The 25,025-nt window shown below is 37.6% G+C and overlaps 1 protein-coding gene across 2 annotated transcripts in view; it reads left to right on the top strand.

The window, feature by feature from the left end:
• orc5 (origin recognition complex, subunit 5) overlaps nt 1-25,025 on the top strand; it is an 89,672-nt gene that overhangs the window by 22,193 nt on the left and 42,454 nt on the right. For both annotated transcript variants that reach the window (XM_063072856.1, XM_063072854.1), the window contains exons 4-12: nt 218-418; nt 4,209-4,283; nt 6,642-6,753; nt 8,200-8,330; nt 10,445-10,493; nt 13,077-13,167; nt 14,050-14,102; nt 17,320-17,432; nt 23,128-23,175. In XM_063072856.1, the coding sequence (XP_062928926.1) occupies nt 218-418; nt 4,209-4,283; nt 6,642-6,753; nt 8,200-8,330; nt 10,445-10,493; nt 13,077-13,167; nt 14,050-14,102; nt 17,320-17,432; nt 23,128-23,175 (873 nt within the window). The remainder of the gene's footprint in view (nt 1-217; nt 419-4,208; nt 4,284-6,641; nt 6,754-8,199; nt 8,331-10,444; nt 10,494-13,076; nt 13,168-14,049; nt 14,103-17,319; nt 17,433-23,127; nt 23,176-25,025) is intronic.

The raw sequence follows: 25,025 nt of genomic DNA, 5'->3' as shown, positions 1-25,025 counted from the left end.
ACTGGCTGAATCTTGATTTCTTCATGACCCCAGGCCTAGGAAACTTGGTACTGTAGCCTCAGTATCTGTGTTTAATCCAGTAAAGAAAAGCCAAATCCTTTGAACCTTGCCGAAGGGTGGTATATTCTGCTGTACTTTGGAAGTATGTAAGGAGAATTTATGCTTTTCTACTTTTTGCCATTATTGTCACTAATACTTTTTTTGTGTCTCTTTGCAGTTTCCCCATGTAATTGTGAACTGTGTGGAATGCTTTTCCTCAAGAATGCTTTTCGAACAAATACTTAACCAGCTGCAGGGTAGTTGGCTGTCTGATAATGAATGCACATCATATTTGCGATGTAATACTCTTAATGAGTTTGTTCTACTATATAAGCAAGTGGTCCGTGAACAAAATCTGCTCAATCAAACTGTCTACATTGTAAGTGGTTTTAAAATTACAGTAGATATTTTGAAATTATAAGTGAGGATCCAGGGAAAAAAGCATTGATGCAAAATGTGTAGGGCAGTTCTACCGGAGTCATGGCATGGAGTATAAGAGTCAGGATGTTGCAGATGCATCAAATTTTGATTAGGCTACACTAGGAGTATTTTGTGCAGTCCTGTTTGTTGTATTACAGGAAGGATGTGGAAGCTTTGGAGAGGGTGTGGAAGAGGTCCACCAGGATGCTTCCTGAAATAGAGAACATTAGCTATTAGGAGAGGTTGGGCAAACTTGGAATGTTTCCTCTGGAGATAAATCTGATAGAAGTATGTAAAATTATGAAAGGCTTGATGGAGTGGATTGTCTTTTTCCCTTGGAGTAAAGATGATAAATACAATGGGACGTAGCTTTAAGGGGAGAGGAGGAAAATTTAAAGGAGATGTTCCGGGTAATTTTTTTTTCATGAAGAGTTGTAGGTGCCTAAAATGTGGTGCCATGGTGGTGGTGGAAGCAGATATGATAATGGCATTTAAGGGACATTTAAACAGTCATGAATATGCAGGGATGGAAGATATGGATCAAGTGCAGGGAGATGAGTTTAATTTATAATCATGGTCAGCACAACATGGTGGCTGAGAGGCTTATTCCTTGTGCTGTACCGTTCTATGTTCTAAGACAGTGAGCCAAGAAGCTACTTTATTGTGGAGCATTACATCGAGATAAAAAGAAAATGTGGCAAATGTTGGAAATGTGACATAGTAGCAGAAAATTCTGGAAATGCTTAGTCAATTTCATATATTAGGTTACTGATGTTTAGTGGAAAATTGGATGTAATAGGTTTTCAACAAGCAAACGGGGAAATGATCTATAGAGGAAAGAACAGAAAGGGAAACTTGGGCTAGAGCAGTAGGAAGAGGCATTAAAATGAGAAAATGATGAATCAAGGCAACAGGATGCTAATGGGAGGAATAAACAATAGATGGGTCCAGCAAAACTGCAAGTGGGAGTAGTAGAATTATCTGTAATAGTTTTGCTCTGCATTGACTGGAAAATCGTAAATTGATTAATTAAAAGATCAGTGCTGCTCTCTACTTTCGTTGTACATCACTGGAAATACAGCATCCTGAGATCAGAACATAGAGCAAAATTTCAAAATTGTAACTGCTGATCCAAGTGCTGTATCTCCCAGTCCATGTTTGGCTCCACCTCTCCCCCTCCCTAGTGGAAAGGAACTATGTTATCTATGGTGGATACAATGTACTAAATGAGAAAAAAAAAGTAAAGTGTTGATTTCTCAGCTGGAAGGAATGTTTGGGCTGCCTGGAAATGGGGAGGTGGAGCAGTTCCAGTGGAAAATTTCAAAAGTGAGAAAGATGCATGGGAAATTAGGAAAGCTAAGGCCTTGGTTAATTAATTGTTTGGGGTCAAAGGAGATAGTAAAAACACTGTATGGTAAAATCCGAAGAAAGGATAGAATGACAAAAAACAAAATCAAAGAACCTACTCTTTGTCCTGCACATTTGAAAGAAGAAAGAAAATCCTCAGATGTGTTAAGGAATGATTTTGGGAGAAATGTGTTTGAGAAAATGTATAGAAGATCCCATTATATTGTGAGTGTATTTCTGTGATCAGCACAGCTATTCAAAGAACACTGTCTTGGAGATGAGATCAAATTGGTAAAGGATGAGATTTCAATTGGAATCCATATCACATAAATTGAAATATTTTTGTAGAAGTATGGTTATGAATGCAATTTTTATAGGTACCTAATCAGAAGAAGGGAGAAAGAAAATAATAATGGTAACAACTTAAAATATAGTTATCTTATTTGGAGCTAAGGAGGATAAGAGACAACTTGATAGAGGTATAGATAGTGGCGAAAGAGCGCCCTTTTCCAAGGGTGGCAATGGACAATACTGGAGGACAGCCATTTAAATTGAGTGGAAGAATATTTAGGGGAGATGTTAGAGGTAGGTGCTTTTAGACAGAGTGGCAGAAGCCTGGAATGTACTCTGCGAGTGCTGATGGAGGCTGATACAGAATAGAAGTTTAAGAGACTTATAGATAGGCTTGTGGGTGTAAGAGAAATGGAGGGTTATGGGCTGTGCAGGAGGGAAGGGCTAGATTGATCATGGAGCAGTGTATGTAGATTGGCACACTACTGAAAATTTACCATGATGTTGCCGGGTCTGTAGGATCTAAGTTACATGGAAAGATTGAATAGGTTAGGACTATATTCCTTGGAACATAGAAGACTGAGAGGAGATTTGTTAGAGGTATGCAAAATTTTGAGGGGTATAGAGCCATTTTCCACTGAGGGTTGGATGGGACTACAGCTAGAGATCATGGGTTAAGGGTGAAAGGTGAAAACTTTAAGGGGAACATAAGGGGAAACTTCTTCACTCAGAAGGTGGTGAGAGTGTGGAGCAATCTGCCAGTGCAAGTGGTGCATGCGAGCTTGGTTTCAAAGTTTAAAAGAAGTTTGGATAGGTACATAGATAGAAAGGGAATTGAAGGCTATGGTCCCAGTGCAGGTCAATGGGAGTAGGCAATTTAAATGGGAGTAGGCAGGGACTAGATGGGCCAAAGGATTTGTTTCTGTGGTGTACTTTTCTATGACTATTGTGGGTTGAAGGGTGTATACTGTGCTGTACTGTTCTATGTTCTGTTCTACAGCAAAGAAAAACAGAATTTCTTCATTAGCATTCATAGAAGAGTGACAAATTGTTGTGGAAATCTGAAATAATATGGTAAATGGCAGAAATGCACAGTAGATTGCCCAGTAGAATTTAAATGGCCTTCAGTTTAGATAAGAGTGAGAAAGAATGATGAAAAGTGTTGAGTAGTGAAGTTAAGAAGTTATAAAGCCATTGAGGGTTTCAGAGCTGAGACGACGATGGAGTTGGTGATGTTACAGAGATAAAAATAGGGTCGCTTAGTTATAACATAGATATGAGGTCTGTAAATAGATGAGATATAAAATGTAATTTTGCAGCCTCATATCCATGAGATACAAGCAAAAAAGATTGCGAAGATATGGGAGAAAATTTGGCCAATGTCAAGAACTAGGAATGAGTTTCTAAACTTCGAAGTAATTTAAGTCCTGGATAAACTGGTTACCATATTATTGAATAAATGTAACTATTATTGGCATTGATGCAAATCAATTCTTCTTTCTTCAAAAGAATACATCTAGAATCCAATTTGAATGTTTTGCTACAAATGCTATAGGTATGCCTGCCAATCATAATTGAAACTGTTTCAGGAATAAACCACAGCCATGTCCCTTCCTGAACCTGCATGTTCCAAAATATCACTAACTGCAAGCAAGTTATGATTAAAGAGCTGAATTATTCTGGGTCTTGCGTATGTGGCCTTTCTTTAAGCTCCATCCAGAGCATTAATATTCATTAAGGAGAAGTAGGAATAAACACCAGTCTGTGGAGGATAATTCATGGGTTTACATAGTGCAAGTTTGAACATCTCAGTTATGCTCATTATTGAATAACCAGTGCATAGAAGAAAACTACTTGCCTTCCCTAAAGAGCTTTCATTAATGAACATTTGATGATTAGACAGTAATTACTCGCATTTAGTTGAAATACTACAAATATTCTCAGCTTAATTAGGAAGGTACTCTTCATGCTTATAGAAGTGGATTTCTAAAATGATATGATTATGGATAAAGTGACAAATATGGAACCTGCATGCAAGTTAAAAGATTAGTATTGATCTTCAGGAAATATCTCTTAATTATTTCATTCAAAATTTAAATGTCTCATTTCAGGTGTTGGACAAAGCAGAGCAGCTAAGAGAAATGGATGCAAACCTGCTGCCAGGATTTTTGAGATTTCAAGAATTAGTATGTAACTCGTTAAGTATTGGCAATTTCTGAAACACCATTACCGTTTCACATTTCTTGATTTCTTAGAATATTATTTCAAATCTTTAATGTTACCCTCCTAATACAGACATTATGTATTATCCACATTAAATGAGCATAAATATAAACAAAATTGATAATTTTGCTACTTGAAGTACTTGACTCACATTTGCGAAAACTAGCAGATGGCATGGTTTCAAAGTGGCACTAAATCCATCCAGGAAAGAAATCTTAAGTGCTTGCAAAGTATATAATATTGTGAAAGTCAAAACCATAAACAAGAAACTGTCATTTAGGAATTACTACCTCAGAGTTGCTGCAGCTTTGAGCAGGTGGAGAACAAATATTTGCTTTGATGGTGATGCACAAATTCATTAGTGGAAATGCATTTTGAGGCAGTTTATCAAGGAAATTACTGAGGTAGGATCCATGACTGGGTCAATAGTAGGGAATGATATTGGTAAGCTGGGCAGGGCAGTGGCTGATGGAGGTTAATCCTAAAGTGTGATGTCTAATTTGGGTAGGACATATGGTACATCATGAATGTTAAGGTCCCTGTGGAGTATTAAGGAACTAAGGAACATTGATGTACAATCTAAAGATCTGTGATGGTAGCAGCACAGATGTGCAGGGTGGTAGGATGCTTATCTTAGTACACATTTATAAAGCAATGATTAGGCTATAGCAGTTTGGGTTGCTACACTATAGGAAAATTGTTATAGGAAGGACATTCCTGAACATTTTGTTTTATGATAGAAACTTTCAGTTATAAGGAGAGACTGAAAAGGCTGGTTTTGCCTTCCTTGGAGCATAAGTGGCTGAAAGGGGCCCTCATAAAGGTAGTCAATATTCTGAAAGGCCTAGATAGGGTGAATATTAATGAATCTTTCTGCGTGGCAGAAGGGTCCATGACCAGAAAGTATCCACTTAAGTTGATAAGTGGTGCAGAGGGGATGTGAGAGACATTTTTTTCAACTAAAGGACAGTTGCAGTCTGGAATGAACTGCAGATGGTCGTGGAATCTGGTCAGATACTATTTAATTTGGACAAGTTTGAGGTGTTTCACTATGGGAATCTACATGTAAGCGAATAGTATATGGTAAGTAAGAGGACTCTTGAGGAGCAATGATATACTGAAAGATCATAGGGTGCAAGTCTATAGTTCCTTCAAAGTAGAGAGGGTGATGAAGAGGGAACATTGGCATACTTGCCTTTATAGGTCAGAGAACTCAGTATAAAAGTTGGCAAGTCATGTTACAGTTGTACAAAAGTTTGATTAGATCTTATTTGGAATAATGTGTGTAGCTCTGGATACCACGTTATAGGAAAGATGTGGAAGCTTTAAAGAAGAATGTTCCCTGGATTGAGGAGTATTAGCTGTAAGAAGTTGGACAAACTCGGATTGTTTTCTGTGGACTTTGGAGGCTGAGAGGTGATCTACTGGAAGAAGTTGAAATTATCAGAGGCATAAGAGGGTAGATAGTCTTTTTTTTCCAGGGTGGAAATGTTAAATACCAGAGGGGCACATAGAAACAGGAGATGACTGCTGAATCCTGACGTGAAGTCCTGATGAAGGATCTCAGCCCAAAACAGCGACTGTTTAACTTCTCTTCTTAGATGCTGTTTGACCTGCTGAGTTCCTTCAGCTCCTTTGTCTGTGTTGCTGCAAATACTATGTGGTGAGAGAGAGGAGTTTAAAGGAGATTTACAAAGGAAGTTTCTTTTCACAGAAAGTGGTAGGTACCTGGAATGCACTGCTGGGGAGGTGCTGGAAGCAATATGATAACACTATTTAATAGGCAGTTCAACAGGTACATGAAGAGGCAGAAGGTGGATGGATATAGGCCATGTACAGGCAGGTGCGATTAGTTTAAATTCTAAATAAGCATTGTGGCCAACACTGGCATCATGTGTTGTCGATCCTGTTCCTTCGCAATTCTCTTCAATGTTCTCATCTGAGCTTGTTGTACAAATGAAGTATGGGTTTTTAGCATCAGTACAACTCAAAGCATTGTGAACCTTTGGAATTCTTCACTCTAGTTATTGTATATATGTAAATAAGGATGCTGGATTTTTGGGCACTGATAGAAACATAATTTTATTTCTGAGTTCAAGTTGCTCTCTGGTACAACTACCTAAAGTGATATCTCTTGAGCACTTGATGTTAATTCAATAAATAGGCACTAAAATAAATATTGAAAGAAAACATAATTCTAGCACATAATAGGACTAAGAAATAACTACAGTACAATTAATTAGAATGAATTCTGAGCACAACCAGATTTTTTTTAACATATGCATGCAATAACTTCATCATCAAATGTTTTTTTTTCACAGGCCGAAACCAATGTCACTGTTCTTCTCATCAGCGAAATTGTCTGGGAAAAGTTTAGGCCAAGTACCGGCTGCTTTGAGCCTCTAACTTTGTATTTTCCAGATTACAACAAAGGTTATGTGCCTCTTTTTTTCTGTTTTTATTCTCTAATCATGTAATTTGAAGCAATTGTCTTGAAATTGATTTTAGTCAAAGCACTTTAATAGATTGAAATTCCATGTTATTTTTCCTGTGTGAAATAATGGAACATCATCCTTAATTTTTTTCTTGTCTCAGCCCTGTATTTAACGAATATTATTTTGTTCTATTTGGTGAGTGCATTGGTTGATTGCTTCTTTAAGAAAACAAAAAGCCCCACTAATTCGGTTTTGCCTCAAAATAATTTGACAAAGTACTAAGAGTACTTTGGAAATGGCAAGCAGATGTAGAGCTGAAACTATAAATGATAGGTTTGCAAGGACTATAATGTCAATCACTAGGCTTTTAAATATGGTAATCTAACTATGCTGTCACTTTCCACTATCTTGCAGTTGACTTCAGAAACTTTGACCTTGTTTTGTAAATGATTTTTATCATTCTCAAAATTAGAAATGTAGGCTGAGTATAAGGGACTCTATTTATCGTAGTCAGTGGCAATAGTAGAGCATTTCTTTATACTGGATTCAGTTATGTGTATTTCCTTATTATTTGTCATTTTTTAAAAATCAAAATGATTCCACATTATAACTTGAAGTTTTTCTTTTGTTTGACTTAACCTTCAGTAGATTGTGTGGGAAGATCAGGCTAGATTTGTGTCCGTTCTGTTTTCAATATCCTCCAAATCCTTCTCAGTAAATACTGATGCAAAATACTCATTTAGTAACTCAGCCACTTGGTCTGACTCCTCACACAAATTCCCTCCTTTATCCTTGAGTGAACCTACCCTCTCATTAGTTTTCCTCTTTTTCTTAATTTGTATCAAAATTTTGGGATGCTCATTCGTCCTGCTTTCCAAGGACATTCATGGCCTTTTTTGCCCTTCCTGATTGCCTACTTGAGCACGTTCCTGCTATCCTTATATTGCACAGCAGCCCAGTCTGATCTTAGCTTCCTAAACCTTACATATGCTTCCTTTTCCTTTCTGACAAAATTTAGGACCTCTTGGTTCATTCTAGGTTCCTGTACTTTACCATCCTTGAACTTACTCTCTATCAGATCATCCTGAGCTCTGACCAGTTGGTCTTCAAACAACTCCCAGATGTGGACTTGTCTGACAGCAGCTATTCCAATCGACACCCCTTAGCTCCTGTCTTTTCCTTTAAACACCTCCCCCAATTTAGAACCATACACTGTTTATTATTTAATGTATAACTGATTTCTGTTGAAGCATTTTAGAAGTATTATCTATTTTTTAGAACAAGATACTGTAGTGAATCACTGAATTTCTGTTTTTGTGTATTTTAAGCAATGTTTCCTTCATACAGTTTGACATTTGTCTATAATCCACTATGGATTAATACACAAAATGCAATGTATTGCGGAAATTTCCATAAATTGAAATATATATTTTTTTAAATTCAGATGAACTCCTGAAAATTCTTTCACATGATCATCCCCTGGAATTTTCTGCAGAATTTTACACCTCTTACATTAACATACTGCTTGGAGTATTTTATACTGTGTGTCGGGATTTGAAAGAGCTCCGGCATCTGGTAAGTTTTTTCTTAACTGTTTGAAATTATCAATGGAGGAAAAGGTATATTTTCTTCACCACCCCACATACCCTGTCAAATTTCCAGACCGATGTTGGATTCAGTGGCAACTTCATTGGCATACTGGAAGGACAGATGTGCTACTGGCACTTTCTGAAAATCCACATAGTAGTTCTAGCATGTGCATGTGCTGGCATCTTAACAATCTAGCTTAAATATGGACATAAGGTTTCACATGGACAAAATTGGAATATTGTCTAACAAAACAGGTTTTGTAGATTGGAAGTGTGTGTGTGTGTCTGTGTGTGTGTGTGTGTGTGATTGTGGGCTGGGAAATGTATCACCACCATTCCTGTATTGTGAAAAGTGTTCATTGTTCAACTGCAGTAGTTATAGAGATTGGTTGTGTTCAGTTAGCTGACTGTAAATTTTGAGTATTTCATTTTTTAGCTGCATGCAGGAGATTTATTTAAAGAACTATGAACAACTTAAACCATGGGTTGGTAAGGATTACTGGACATTTTTGGTGATTCATGGTTGAAGTTTACTGTGGTGGAATAAAAAATGGTGTCGCAAAAAAAGATTCATGATATAAAATCTGAGGACAATTTTGAAATTATGTTATATCGATTGTTTGCTATCACTACCACTTTGTTGGCCTGGGTGACTGCTGAATGCGTATTCAAAGCTATGCCCCAACAGTTTATTTTTTTAGTTCAGAAGACAGGTTGATGTAGTCAGCTGTAAGAGGTGACAATGGTGTCCAAGTTGGATGTTCTGCATTCCAATGATTTTTTTTCTTTTGTTTTTCCTTTCATGCAAGGTCATATAATTATTTTTAATTAGGCCTTTTTTTATTTGTGTTATCATTTAATATATTCTGTTGAAATGCCAGGGACATTTAAATATAAATGATATATTACCACATTTTCTTCTAAAACCAAAGTAAAGTATTGTAGATAAAAACTGAAATGAAACACAAAGTACTGAAAACCAGCAGGTCAAACTCCTTCTACCAAGAGCGTCACAGTTGGATTTTCAGACCAACCTTTCATGAGAATAGTAGGATCAGCTTAGCAGAACACATGCAGATAGCATTGAAATACCAGTAGTGAGGGAAAAAAATGATTAGAATTGGGGTTAAGTGGTTTGGTGGTCTGTTTATTTTAAGATATTTTGAATTCATTGAAGTTGACAGCTAGTAATACTAGGGAAAATACATTCTCTCACTGTGAGGTATTTGGCACCTCACTGGTAGGATGTAGCACTCTCAGGGGAAATGTATGTTTTGATATGGATGATAGCTCCCAGTACTCAGCAGTGTGTCTCATTGTCAATCTCAGAAGTGTACCCTATACTGCAGAGAGGATGTAGAAAATATTACAAAGCATGTAACTTTCTCACCCATCTTCCCGATTAATACATATCTCATTGTTAGCTATTGGGGAAATGGAATACTCTGAGTCACTGCTTCTTGAAAGTAGCTCATCAATTATTTTTATACGTTCAGGAGAAAATGGGAATTGAGGTATTAATCCAGAATTTGAAATCATTGGTGAGCCATGCACATTTGCTGGAAGCTGAAGAATTGCACTATACTTGCTTCTGCCAAGAGGAGAGGGGCCAGCTTCATCTTTGATGATGAGCTTCTGTGAAGTAGCTCGCGTCATTGGGCGAAGCCATAAAACTTACGAATGAAACACTTGAAATTTATGATATTTGCACCCTCCCAGTTTTATCAGCTGTGAGAGCTGTCGTGAACTTTTTTGTAACCTTTCACTGAAGTGAATAGGGAAGTTGTCTGTGCTGTCAAGTTTAATCTAAGGTATTTACCCAGATTTATCTCCTTATGTAATGGGAATTGCCACTGCTTTATTATGTAGTTCGCCATGATGAGTCCAATGTCAGTGGGGTGGGCTAAACAACAGACTAATTTCTGAATATCTGAGCTTTCACAGAAAACTCAAAATTTCGTAGAGTTATGAAGGAATCATTGAGAAGGATGGTAGAAGCTGTTAATGGTTCCTTGCAAATTTGGATGAATATTTAGAAGTGAATTCAATTGATTTAATATACTTTTACTGAGGTATCTGTGTGTGTACATTTTATTTTAGGCTGCATTAAATTTTCCAAGGTTCTGCGAACCTGTTATTAAAGGAAATGGTAAGTCATTTGTACTTTTAAAAAGTAGCAATCGTGAGGAACTGAAAATAAATACAATGATCTCCTGTAATAGTTTAGTTTTATTTTAAGTATTCATGTGTCCTTTAGGGTACGATTGCAAAATTTCTTTTCCTCATTATTAGGACATGGCAGATTTCAAATGGTGTCATCCAGAAATGAGCTGACAAAAGTAAATAAAGCAATAACTGGCTCATAGTAGAGGTATTCTCTTGAAAGGCAAATTTTGTGTGAAATGATATCCAAAATTGCAAACTAGATTGGAATAGCTGAATTTCGCAGAATAAGACCTGTCAGATCTATCCCTAATCCTTGACCTCACAGGACTGAAATCTTGGCAGTCATTTACCTTTTAAATGGCTAGTGTCCTTGTGTGTTTTATTCTCCTGTATTTCCAAGTGTATTTAAATTGTGATTTTGCTCTATTTTTTTTTACTTTTGAGAATCATCAGACTATATGTGAGTTAACTTGTATCCCTCTTAAAAGATTTCACCTGAAACCTCTGTCATTTGAAGCTTGCCTCATCTTCCCACCAGTTGGTTGCTTAATGTCAGAAATCCTTACACACTCTTGGGAAATTGAATGTTCTCTTGTGTCCTGATCTGTAATTTGGTATCCAAAGAAGAGATAGTTGTTTTTTTAGTTGAATATAGGATCTGTTGAGTACCAAATACACCAGCCAGATCTGTTTCAATTTCACACAATTGTTTTTCTGCAACATTTATGAGGTAATCAAGGCAAATGATATTTCTCTATGTATTACAGTTATACATTAGAAATGTTATCTTCCAGCCTGCACATTTAATTTATTTTTCTAGGTTATATTTTTTGGAGCTCTTGGTTCACTGGCTGGACTTTGTCTAGAGACTAAAATTAAATCCAGATATACTATGTTTACAGCTATTAAGTGCGCATCTAGACAACAATGATGGAAATTGAGTTGCATGGTTAGTCATCAGTGAGTCAGTTGAGTAACTGATAGAAGTGATAATAGATAAAAACACAGTAAATGGTAGGGCATTGGGAGTGCTGTAGAACAAAGCAATGTGGGAATACAGGTCCCTCATTCATTGAAAGTGGTGGCACAGATAGACAGGGTTGTAAAGAAAGCTTTTGGCACATTGGCCTTCATAAATCAAAGTATTGAGTTCTGGAGATGGGATGTTATGTTGAAGTGGTATAAAACATTGGTGAGGCCTAATTTGGAGTTTGAGGCACCTACCAACAGGAAAGATGCAAATGAGATTGAAAGATTACAGAGAAAATTTACAAGGATGTTGCTGGGTCTGAAGGGCCTGAGTTATAAGGAAAGATCGAATAGGTTAGTAATTTATTTCTTGGAACATAGAAGATTGAGAGGTATACAAAATTATGAGGGGTGTAGCTAGGGTAAATGTAACCAGGCTTTTTCTATTGATGTTGGGTGGGACTGCAGCCAGAGGTCATGGTTAAGAGTGAAAGATGAAAAGTTTAAGGGGAACATGAGGGGAAACCTCTTCACTCAGAAGGTGGTGAGAGTGTGGAATGAACTGCCAGCGCAAGTGGTGCTTACGAGCTTGATTTCAACGTTTAAGAGAAGTTTGGATAGGTTCATAGATGGTAGGAGTATGGAGGGCTGTAGATCCTGTGCAGGTCAATGGGAGTAGGCAATTAAAATGGCTGGGTAGGGGCTGGATGGGCCAAAAGGGATTGTTTTTGTGCTGTACTTCTCTAGGACTCATATTTTGATTCTGTAGTAAACTTGCCAAAATCAGTTGATGCTGGAAGATAAAGTATGTTTCATGATTTAAAGGACTTAAATTAAAAAAGTAAACCTGGGTATTTTATTGTCTTCCTTCCATGCTACATGAATGCAATTTTTTTTTTCTGGTTGTGCTTTGCCCTGTGATTCCTTGGCAGCTGATGCTTACTCCATCACATTTTCGTTGCTCTCTTTTCTGCCTTCTCTATAACTGATGTGGTTGCCTTGCTGAGGTCACTTTATAAAAGATACTGAAAATAATATCTGAAGTTCATTTTATCTATTTGCTGGTAAAATTGAATCATCTTCATTAAACAAAGAAGACTACTATTATTGATATTCTAACATTGTATTGAAGCTTAACAGAAATGTTGTTGAAAATGCACGTTTTACAAATTTTAATTAGATTAATTGAAATGTGAAGTTCAGGGCTTTCCTCAGGACTTTGGAAGCAATGAAGGAAAATAAGTTAAATCTCTTCTACCAAGAGACCAATATAGACTTGGTCAGAGCCCTTTCCCTATGCTTAAAAATGTCTTCTGCAAATTAAAAAGATGCCATTAGAGACCATCCCTAATGAAGTGTTTCAGTCTGAAACATTGACTGTATTTTCCTCTCCATAGGGTTTGCCTGACTTGCTGGGTTCCTCCAGTATTTTGTGTGTGTTGATTAAGATTTCCAGCATTTGCTGAATCTCTTGTGTTAGAGACCATCCCTGCCATTTTAGAGGTGACTATTAGATTTATTGATGAGCTACTGTTAAGGTATAGAGTGGGAATAAGAAATGCAGATGCTATGTTTGCAAAACCTTTTTTCTCACAAGTGAAAGAAGAGGATACTCGTCGACTGTGGAGAAACATTGAACCACATCTTAAAAAGGCGATGCAGACTGTTTATCTTCGAGAAATTTCAAGGTAATCTTATAAATGAAACAATAACAAAGGCTCTGCAATACTTTCTTGATAGTGTACTGAGCAGCACATAGACTTGTAAATATGTGGCTTGAATGTGGTGTTTTCTGGAAATGGAGCTATTATCAACTGGACAAAGCTGATGCAGAACTTCAGTAAAGAATAAGGTTAATCTGTGACACAATTAGAGTAGTCTGGGACCTGAAGCTTGATAGTAATATTTAATAGTAAAGTTGATCTATATCTTTAAAGCAGAAATATCCAAAATTCTTTCTATGGATTCTGTTCATTCTAAGAAGACTTATAGGTGTAAACTTTATACATTTATAGCCATGTTTGTGTTTTTTTAATTCCATAGGGAACAAATAAAGTTCAGTCAGATTGCTAATTTAGAACTAACTCATGAATGAGACAATAGCTCATACAAGTTTTTTTTTATACCAGCAGTAGAATCTGGCAAATAAAAATCAAATCTGAAGTTGTTTAACTGCTTTGTTTGTAAATTGAGGGGTAACTGACCTGTTTTGCACTGGAAACAAATTCAGTGTACTTGGAATCAACTTGTGTACTAAATATAGAGACTTCTAAGATCTAGTAGTAAAACTTGGCAACTCAGCCGATTTGTGATGGCATTATTGAACTTTGTCATCTTGGTGATTTTGAAAAAGGTGTACAGTTGTCTGGAAGTTTTTTTTTGTCTGTGGGTATATTACCTTGTATGCCTGAAATGGTTTATTCAAAATGACTTGAGTCTCTAATTGACAAAGGAGAATTATTTTTTGAGAATTAAATTATAGCTTTTGTTCCCTTGTTAGAGAGCATAGAATGAAATTGTTCATAAAACACTCGGGTGATATTAGTTAAATACTATTTTGTATATTTCAGTTCTCAATGGGAAAGGCTACAGCAGGAAGATGAAGACAGTAAACACCTGAAAGGTAATACAGCCTTAGTCTTATTAACCAGAAGAATTGTTGCTCTTCTGGTGTGCTGGGCAGATGATCAATTTTAGTATAGAACCATAGAGCTATACAGCACAGAAATTGGCCCTTCGGCCCAACTGGTTTATGCCGAACAAGATTCCCAAGGTTGACCTTTTGCCTACGTTTGGCCAATATCCCTCTATACCAGGGGCTCCTAACCTTTTTTTTTTAATGCCATGGATCCCTACCATTAACTGACGGGTTCATGAACCCCAGGTTGGAAACGTCGCTCTAACCCTTTCCTATTGATATATCTGTCCAAGTTTCTTTTGAATATTGTTAATATACCTGCTTCAATCACTTCCTCTGGCCACTCATTCCATCTGGGTGAAAAGGTGACCCTCATGTTATTTTTAATTCTCTCCTCTCTGACATTATATCTATGTCCAGTAGTTATTTCATTCCCTACATTGGAAAAACTGTATTCATCCTATGTATGGCTCTCATGATTTTATACATCTATAAGATCATACCTCATTAAGGATTCAAAGTACATTTATTATCAGAGTATGTATGCAGTATACAACCCTGAGATTCATCTTCCCACAAACAGCCATAAAACAAAGAAGTGCCATGGAACCCGTTCAAAGAAAACAAAAACACAATATGCCCCAAAAAAAGAACGTATTGCACATGAGGAAAAAATGAGCGAAAAACACAGAATATAAAACATCAAACCACAAAGTCAGTGAAACAGTCCAGGTATGTTCAGTTTAGTTCAGTTCAATTGAGTTTAGTGCTGTGTCGTTCATTGACTGCAGGCTGCAGGGCCTGTCCGCCTTGATCAAAATAGCATTTTTAAAAAAAAAGTAACCAGAAATCAGAAACACGTCATAACATGAACTACAGAATCCAATCCACAAATAGCGTTGATTAAACCTTGCCCGAGACCTAAAAGTCCAACGGCATCGAGCGAGAGAGACCTGTTACATTCAGGCACCTTCCTCCAGGAGCAGCAAGAGGAGATTGGTCACATGCAAGCACCTGCTTCTGGCAGCAGCAAGCGATTGAGGGGGGGGGAGGGTGAGAGGAGGAGGAGCTGGAGGATTGCATTGATATATATATCAATCAAATGCAGGCAGATGGGGCTGAACATCTGCTTGCCTTCTGCTCTTGACCTCGTTGATTTCAATCTTGCATGATGCTTTACTCTGAGATCGGCGAGAAATGGAGTCGATTGTGGGCTCTCATCCCATCTGCAGGCTTTTTGGCCTCTAGTCTGCACACACTGCTTGAAACCTCACCAAATTCCCTCAGAGACAGCAAAGTGCCAGATTGCTCAATTGGCCTGAAAACGCACCATCAAAATGCAAATCAGAGGTTTCAATAGTAGCAAAATCATATTTGAACGAAGAGAAGTAAAGGTAACATTATTGGCCAGAAGGGCTATTCTGTTGAAATGGAAAGATGCTTCTGCTCCTACTTTGATACAATGGTTCTCTCAGGTGATGCTTTGTCTTAGTTTGGAGAAAATCAGAAGTCGAACTTTTGATCCTCGATTTGATTTTGAGAAAAGGTGGGGTTCATTTGCCCACTACTATCATCTGATTTGAGCTAATCAATATAGCTTCCTTCCGATTTTTGTTTAAATGGATTTGAGTTGGCGGATTGATATTTTTCTTTTATGGAAGCTTGTACGACGTATAGCTCCGGAGTTGTACTCCCAATGGGGGTTTTTTTTGGTTTATTTTTTAGTTAGTAGGTTTTTTTTCCTCTTAGTAGGGGTTCTTTTTTTTCTTTTTCAAAGAAAAATTCTTAACACTTTATATTTTCTTCTTAATTATTGATATATTGCATAGCTTTGTTAATCAGTTGTTTGCTAATTTAATTCTTCATTGTACATATTGACATTGATTTGATTACCTTAATATATTTTTTTGTTGATCTTTAATAATAATAAAGAAGATTTTAAAAATGAGAAGTAAAAGTAGTAGTTTTGTGAACTGTCTGAAGGGTGTTGCCATTGGTCATGTTGTTCACTGGTGCCATCTTCTTCAACCTTGTATATTCCAACGAATCAAATCCCAATTTGCTCAACCTCTCTCTATAACTTAATCTGAGTCCCAGCGAAATCCTCGTAAATCTCTTCACTCATTCTAATTTAATGGCATTGTTCCTATAGCAGGGTGACCAAAACTGAACATAAGATTCCAAACAACAGGAATTCTGCCCATGCTGGAAATTCAAGCAACACACATAAAAGTTGCTGGTGAACGCAGCAGGCCAGGCAGCCTCTTCCTAGAGAGGCTGCCTGGCCTGCTGCGTTCACCAGCAACTTTTATGTGTGTTGATAAGATTCCAAATGTGGCCTCGCCAATGTCTTGTGCAAAGTATTGTATGAATTGCGAAGAAAGTCTAATTTGAAAATCATAAATATTAAGCCTGTCTCATTTTGGATCACAGAGTAGATTTTAGTCTACTGTTGTACAGCTTAGCCTTTTGTTAGTGATAAAACTTGCTGACATTCCACATCCAATTCCTAAGTCGTTCCAGTAAAAAATTGTACAGTGAAATGATAATCCTGGATTTTTTTTCATTGTTGGAGTCAGCACAAGTGGTCAAATATCCAATTCCTGATCCTTATCTCCATAGTTCTGTTTTAAGGTCCATTCCACATCTTTATATATGGCTTGGCCTTGTCTACTTTCTTCCATTATGGTTACTTCCGTCATCTGTGGTTTGAATATTTTTTCACTACAATATTGTGGTGATTTGCCTGCTTGATCTTCATACTAGTTATAGAATTTAACAGCAACACCAGATTGGTGAGTGGCTTTCCAAACATATGCTATAAAATCATGTAATAGGTCATTCATTCCTTGTTCCTACATCCTTGAATTTGTTTCCAGCAGCTATTATTTTTCCAATTTCTCGTTGCACCAGAAAAGCAACCCAGAATCGAAATGAACAGGAAATCATTTCCTGGCAGTAAAAAAAAAATCCAGAAAATGTTTCTACCTTCAAAAGCCTTTTCAAATGATGAGGAATACTATCTGCAACAAGAGTATTCAAAATGGAGCATAATTTTTTTCAAAATTGCAAATAATATTCATTTTTAATGTTTTGTGGAAATGCCTATTTATTGTAATTTAGTAGTTTATTTGTCTTATACATTTTATTTCTGCTTCAAGAACTGTGGAATTTCGTGTCTTTTTTTTCTTTTCCTGCTTAGGGCTTTCTGCATATGGTCATGTTGAGCTTCCATATTACTCTAAGTTCCTATTGATTGCTGCCTACCTTTCCTCCTACAATCCTGCTAGAACAGACAAGAGATTTTTCATGAAGGTAATTTGTTTTAAAAAAAATTGATACTTAATTATAATTAAACCTTGTGGAGTAGAAAAACAAAACTTAATTCTGTGGATAATAAAATATACAGGCTTTCATGGTGTAAGGTGGAAAGATGATGATTGAATTATCTTGGAAAGATTTTTTTGTTATTAATGGAATTGAGGGTTAGTGCAGTAACATGGCACTGAGATAGATGGTCAATCATGATCTTACTGAATTGTGAATCAGGCACAAGGAGCTGAATTCTTATGTTCTTATTAATCATTAATGATAGTGCTTTAAGAAATGTGGACAAATTTGCAAGTTATTCATTTTTAAAATTTGATAGAAAAATTTCTTATCCATTGAAAGCAAGCATAAATCTCTCTCATGAAGCTGACAAAATCAATGTGAACTTTGAAAGGAAATCATTTCAGGGCATATATATCTTCCATCACTATTTTCTCTCAGTTGGTTTGCAGATTTTTTTTACATAGTTGAAAATACTCTGTATGTATTAAATGAATGAATTTAATGTGCCATTTATTAATCTTTGTGACATGTTATGTACACATAAATTTACTATTTCACCAAATTGTATTGTTTGTGAAATCCAAAATAAGTGGAATCATAGTGGAATAATAAGTGGAATAAGGGTAGCAGACACCAACAGAATCAACAAACTCATTTGTAAGGCTAGTGATGTTGCGAGGATGGAACTGTACTCTCTGACGGTGGTGTCTGAAAAGAAGATGCTGTCCAAGGCATGCCATCTTGGACAATGTCTCCCATCCACTACATAATGGACTGGTTGGGCACAGGAGTACATTCAGCCAGAGACTCATTCCACCGAGATGCAACACTGAGCGTCATAGGAAGTCATTCTTGCCTGTGGCCATCAAACTTTACAACTCCTCCTTTGGAGGGTCAGACACCCTGAGCCAATAGGCTGGTCCTGGACTTATTTCCTGGCATAATTTACGTATTACTATTTAATTATTTATGGTGCAACTGTAATGAAAACCAATTTCCCTCGGGATCAATAAAGTATGACCATGACTAATCATGTGCCAAATTTCATTGCTTTAGGAATGTTGCTCTATTACCCAATATTATTAAATTTTAACTATATCAATTACTAACTTGTAAATTTGAGTTATTACTAAATAATAGAAGCCATTGCGTACCCCCATGTCTCTTGATGACTCTTTGGTCTCAGTATCTGAAGATGACGTGCGGGCTGCCTTCAAGAGAGGGAATCCAAGGAAAGCATCCAGTCTGGCCAAGTAGTGAAGACCTGTGCCGACCAATTGGTTGGTGTTTTCACGTAGATCTTCAGCCTGTTGCTGCAGCAGTGTGTAGTACTCACCTGCTTCAAGAATTGAAAAGAATATGAGGGATTATTAAATGGCTAATACTCATTTAGTTGGATTGAGCCATTCCTGGCTGAAAGAGACTAGAATTTGATCTTTATGCTGAGACCTTTGTCAAAGTGTGCAATTTGTGTTCCATCTAGTGAATACAGAGCTGCTTACATCATAGAGAATTATAATTCTGTTCATATGTTATAGAAAATACATCTATTATCAGTAGCTTGTCTGGATTATTGTGCTTTTATGATGATGCAAGTTTGTAAAAAAGTTTAATTTTCTAAATTAGAATGTAGTTAAATATTACTAGAACTTAGCACCTTGAGCAGCATCCTTATGTAGAGGCAGGGGAAGGTATTGACTGAAAACATTGGTAATTCCTTTTCCTCCACAGATATGTTTGACCTGCTGAGTTCCACCTGCAGATCAATCTGAGCTTCAAACTCCAGCGTCTGCACTCTCCCATGTCTTCAGAATGACATGGGAGAGTGCAAACCTATTCATAAAATAGGAAAGTTCAGATGTGGGAATATTGTTTTGTAACTGAAGAAATAAGCTGGGACACTTGCATTTTGAGCAAACACAGGAGCATGCTAAGGTCGTTTTACTTATTAGACAACATTTTATTGGTGGCTAGTTACAGTATAATTTATGGAAGTGAAGTTCCCTATCTTTCTTAAATCATATCCAGCTTTCAAGTAGACAAAGGAACCAAGCAACGTAGGTGAAAACAAGGCTTCACTCCCAGATGAGGTCAGTGCCTTCTATGTTTGCTTTGACCGTCAAAACATGGAGGACTCTTCATGATCTCCCACCTATCCAAGTGACCCTGTGATTTCAGTCTCTGAAGCCGACGAGAAATCATCCTTCAGGAGGATAAACCCATGGAAAGCAACCTGTCCAGATGGGGTACCTGGCCAAGTATTAAGGATGTGTGCTGATCAAGTGGCTGGGGTGTTTACCGATATCTTTAACTTCTCACTTTGATAGTCTGAGGTACCCAGCTGCTTCAAGCAGGCTTCAATTATACCCAAGAAGGATGTGGTAACCTGCCTCAACGACCATTGTCCAAAGCATTAACATCCATTTTGTTGGAGTGCTTTGAGAGGTTGGTGATGAAAATATCAATTCCTGGCTGAAAAGCAAATTGGATCCACTCCAATTTGCCTACTGGCACAACAGGTCCACAGCAAATGCTATTTTATTGGTTCTTCACTTAACCCTGGGACATCTGGACAGCAAAGGTGTGTACATCGGGATGCTCTTTATCGACTATAATTTGGCACTCAATGCTATCATCCCCTCAAAACTAATAAATAAACTTCAAGATCTTGTCCTCAATGCATCCTTGTGCATTTGGATTCTTGATTTCTTCACTTGCAGACCTCAGTCAGTTTGGATTGACAACTCCTCCACAATCTCCATCAGCAGAGGTACACCACAAGGCTGTGTGCTTAGACCCCCTGTGTTACTCGCTTTATACTTATGACTGTGTGGCTAATCACAGCTCCAATGCCATATAAAGTAAGTATAAAGTATATTTAAGTTTGCTGATGCCACTACTGTCATTGACCAAATCAAAGGTAGTGATGAATCAGCAGAAAGCAGGGAGATTGAAAATCTGGCTGAGTGGTGCCACAACAATAACCTTTCACTCAATGTCAGCAAGGCCAAGAAGCTGATTATTGACTTCAGGAGGAAGAAACCAGATCTTCATGAGCCAGTCCTCATCAGAGAATCAGAGGTGGAGAAGGTCAGCAACTTAAAATTCCTCAGTGTTACATTTCAGAGGAACTGACCTGGGCCCAGTACATAAGTGCAATTATGAAGAAAGCATGACAGCACCTTTACTTCCTTTTGAGTTTGTGAAGATTCGGCATGACATTTCAAACTTTGACAGAATTCTACAGATGTGCGGTGGAGAGTATATTCACTGGTTGCATCACGGTCTGGTATGCAAACACAGATGCCCTTGAACTGTAAGCCCTCCCGACCATTGAGCACATCTACTTGGAGCCCTGTTGCAGGAAAACAGCATCCGTCATTAGGGACACCACCACCCAGACTATGCTTTCTTCTCACTGCTGCCATCAGGAGGAAGGTACAGGAGCCTCAGGACCCACAGCACCATATTTTGGAACAGTTATTACCACTCAGCCATCAGGCATTTGAACCAGAGAGAACTCGCCCCATCATTGAACTGTTCCCACAACCTATGTCAAGGACTTGTTCTCGATAGGTATCGCCTATTATATATTATATTTTTCTCTTTTGTATTTGCAGTTTGTTTTTTTGCACATTGGTTGTTTGCTCATCCTGTTTGGTGTGGTCTTTCATCAATTGTATTGTGTTTCTTGGAATTACTGTGTACAGTATACCCGCAAGAAGATGATTCTCAAGGTTGACATATACAGTATTATGCAAAAGTCTTAGGCACATGTAAAAAAAATCTGTGAAGCGAAGCTGTTTTCACAAATAACGAAATGTAAAGATTTTAAATATCAAACAATTTACTATAAAGAGCAGTAAACAGTAAAAACTAATATCAATATTTGGTGTGACCACTCTTCGTCTTTATAACTGTACCAATTCTCTTAGGTATACTCTGGAGTAGTTTTATAAGAAAATCGGCTGATAGGTTGTTCCAAGCATCTTGGAGAGGCTGTCTTGCTTGCTTCTGTCTCTCCAGGTAATCCCGGATAGCCTCAACAATATTGAGATCAGGGCTCCGTGAAGTCCATACCATTTTGGGCTTCCAGCCGGGTACAGGTATCAATTATAACTGATATTTCGATGACAAACTCTGCCACCTTCTTCAGGGATGATGAAGAGGATGGCAGAGTTTGTCATTGAAACGTTGGTTATCATTGATACCTGTACCCAGCTGAAAGCCCGAAAAGAGTTTATTCGTCATATATGCTGGGAAAGCACGAGATACTTTTTCCATACCATTTGTGGCAGAACTCCTTGTTCTGCTTTTTGCTGAAGATAATTATTTATGACCTTGGCTGTGTGTTTGGGGTCATTTTCCTGTTACAGATTGAAGTTGGGACTGATCAGACTCCTCCTTGATGGTATTGTGTGATGGATGAGAACCTGCTTGTACTTCTTAACATTGAGGATTCCATTAACTCTGACCAGATCACCAACTTGATTTGCAGAAATGCAGCCTCAAACTTGCAGGGAAACTTCACAGTGCTTCACGGTTGGCTGCAGACTCTCATCCATGTAGTGCTCTCCAGCTCTTCTACGGACAAACTGCCTCCTGTTTAAGCTAAAAATTTCAAATTTTGACTCATCAGTCCAGAGTACTTGCTGCCATTGTTCAGCACTCCAGTCTTTGTAGGTTTTTGCATAGGTGGGTCTCTTGGCTTTGTTTCCACTTCGAAGGAATGGATGGCCTTTTGGCAGTAACTCCTCCATGAAGACTACTTCTGGACTGTAGAGGGGTTCACTTGGGTTCCAGTTGTTTCTGTGAATTCAGAGCTGACAACGGTCCTGGACTACTTCAAGTTTAGAAGGGACGCCAATTTGACATATCTCTTATCTGCTGCACTCAATTTCCATGGTCAACCACTGCGTTTCTGGTCCTCAGCCATGCCTGTTTCTTTGTGCTTCTTCAGAAGATCTTGGACAGCACATCTTGAAACTCCTGTCTACAATGAAATTTCTGCTTAGCTGATGAAGGATGATTACCTCGTGTCTTGTTGCAATGCTCACTCTTGCCATGGTGTAAGTATTGGTGATTTGATGGTTCAACTATCACATCAGCCACACCCTTACCTTTTAGTTTGGTTCTCCATCACCCAGTTTGACTCCTTCTAAACCTGTTTTTGTTTCAGTTAATCAGTTGAGTTAATTCAACTCATTATGTCATTGATCATTACAAAGTAATCAAGTTTTTATTTGAAGTAGTCTGTTACTCAATATGTTATTTTCTTTAACAAAATACTAAAACATCTCTGTAACATTTAAGTTTCTTTGGAAAATGAATATTTGGATACCTACAACTTGCTCTTTTCTACTGATACACCAAAGCAGAAGACAAAGAATAAATATCTAAAACAGTATTTATATAAAAAATCTAGGATGCCTAAGACATTTGCACAGTATTGTATGTACTTTGATAATAAATATACTTTGAACTTTGAATTAAGAATTGTTTTAGAATTACTCCAAAGCTGCTGTGATCACCATTTTAATTGAGCATAAATTAGAATCAGAATTTGAAAAGAAGGGTGAAAATCCAGTTTTTGCTTTTTATTATAGCTATTCAATCACATTCAGCATTTTGCAGATCAATGAAATGCTTAAACTTTTATCCCTCTTATTTTTTCCAGCATCATGGGAAAATTAAGAAAACTTCCTTTTTGAAAAAGCATGAGAAGGTAAGTTGATATTGAATGTTATAGTTACTTGACCAAATGAGATCTGAAAGCTCTTTTGAGGGATTTCCACCCACAGTCAGTTACAGCTATAATGATACCATTTACAATCTCTTCAAGAATAAAAGTCATCATCATCATCAGGTGCCACGCCCATTTTGAGCTTTGACTGCCATGGCCCACAGATTCCTGTTTCAGGTCAAGTGGTTCAATTCATTGGTATTCATTTCCAGTTCTCTGTCTGCTGTCTCCATCATCATTTGTTTTTGCCTTCCTTTTGCTTTCTTCCCTTCAATCTTTCCCATAATTACCGTGCATTTTAACTCCTCTTTCCTAATCACATGTCCAATGAAGTTACATTGCCGTTTCATGATCTCATACATTATTTCTCTTTTTGTGCTTGCTCTGTTCATGACATCCTCGTTAGATATTCATTTCGTCCATGATATTTTTTGCATCCTCCTCAAAAACGACATCTCTGTTGCTTCAATTTGTTTCTTCATGTTACTAGATATTGTCCAACATTCTGAGAATAAAAGTAAATTGCCTAATACATTTCTTTCAAAAAAAGTGTGCCTATTAAAAATAAAAGATGAGTCGCTCTTCCTACATGCTTGGTCTCATCAAAACAGTTGCAGTCAAGAACCAAGGCCCAAGAAGCTGCATTTATTTCATGTTGAGCTTGCCATGACCAAATTTAAATAGAGTCTGTGTCTTGAACGGAATATTTTATAGCAGCTTTATATCACTGTGTCTGCTGGCGATAGAAGATGTTATTAAGGGCAATTGCTCAGAATAGCCAGGTTTACTGTGACAAATGTCAAAGCAATTTTTCTGCCACCAGTGACTCACTGGTGCAGTTCATCAATTCAGAATTAATGAAAACTTTGAAGCAGGATGATGAGAGTAGAATGATGAATTAGGTTTTGTCTCCCACTGATAAAACAAATGATCAAATAGGATCAAAACTGGCAAAAGGTATTATCTAGTTCACTTGAAGAGGTGCATTGGGACATGCAACCAAAAGAAAATACAGTGAATTCTGGTTAATTGGGACACATCGGGACCAGTACATTTTGGCCCAATTAAGCAACTGCTCCAATTAGCCAAAGTTTCATGGAAATAGTTAAGAAAGTACATAAAAAAACACAGCACAGTTTAACTGAGTAACAAATGTATTTAAATAAAATACAAAACAAATAAAAACACTACTAAAAACTACTACAGTACCATAAAAGATAGGGAGGAGCTATAGGCAGGTAGTCACTCCAGGGCTTCGGGAGACAGATAAGTGGGTAACAGTCAGGAGAGGGAAGGGAAAGAAGCAGATGCTAGAGAGTACCCTAGTGGCTGTCCCCCTTAACAATAAGTACTCCTGTTTGAGTACTGATGCTTCAGTCCTGTGATGGTGCAGGTAAAGTTAGGTAGATAGGTAGGTAAGGATCTTAACACAACCTTAATGAAGAAACAAGAGCTATGTCTCCATTTAAGGGTGGTGTGTAAGTTAGAGAGGACGTTGGTGATGTTTTGCTTCTGACTCCATCCAGTGGTTAAAGAGCTGCTCCCTAAACCACCGGGTGGAATCCGTTTATATGAAGACACAGTGGACATGATCTTCAACACTTGATAACTCCAAAGGAAATGTGGGGAGGAACTCTAGCCCATAAAAATAAAGAAATTGGTGAGACCTGATACAGATTGGGGGACCGTTTTATTGAGGACCTTCTCTCCATCCGCAAAAAGCGGGATTTCCCGGTGACCAACTTCCTTTCCCTGTTCCCATTCCAAGATGTCAGTCCATGGCCTCCTGCCATGATGAATATATTGTCAGGTTGGAGGAGCAACACCTCGTA

Source organism: Mobula hypostoma, chromosome 20 (genome assembly GCF_963921235.1).
Source record: "Mobula hypostoma chromosome 20, sMobHyp1.1, whole genome shotgun sequence".
Lineage (NCBI taxonomy): Eukaryota > Metazoa > Chordata > Chondrichthyes > Myliobatiformes > Myliobatidae > Mobula > Mobula hypostoma.
Note: the sequence above shows the minus strand (reverse complement) of the source record. Positions and strands in the feature narration are given on the sequence as shown.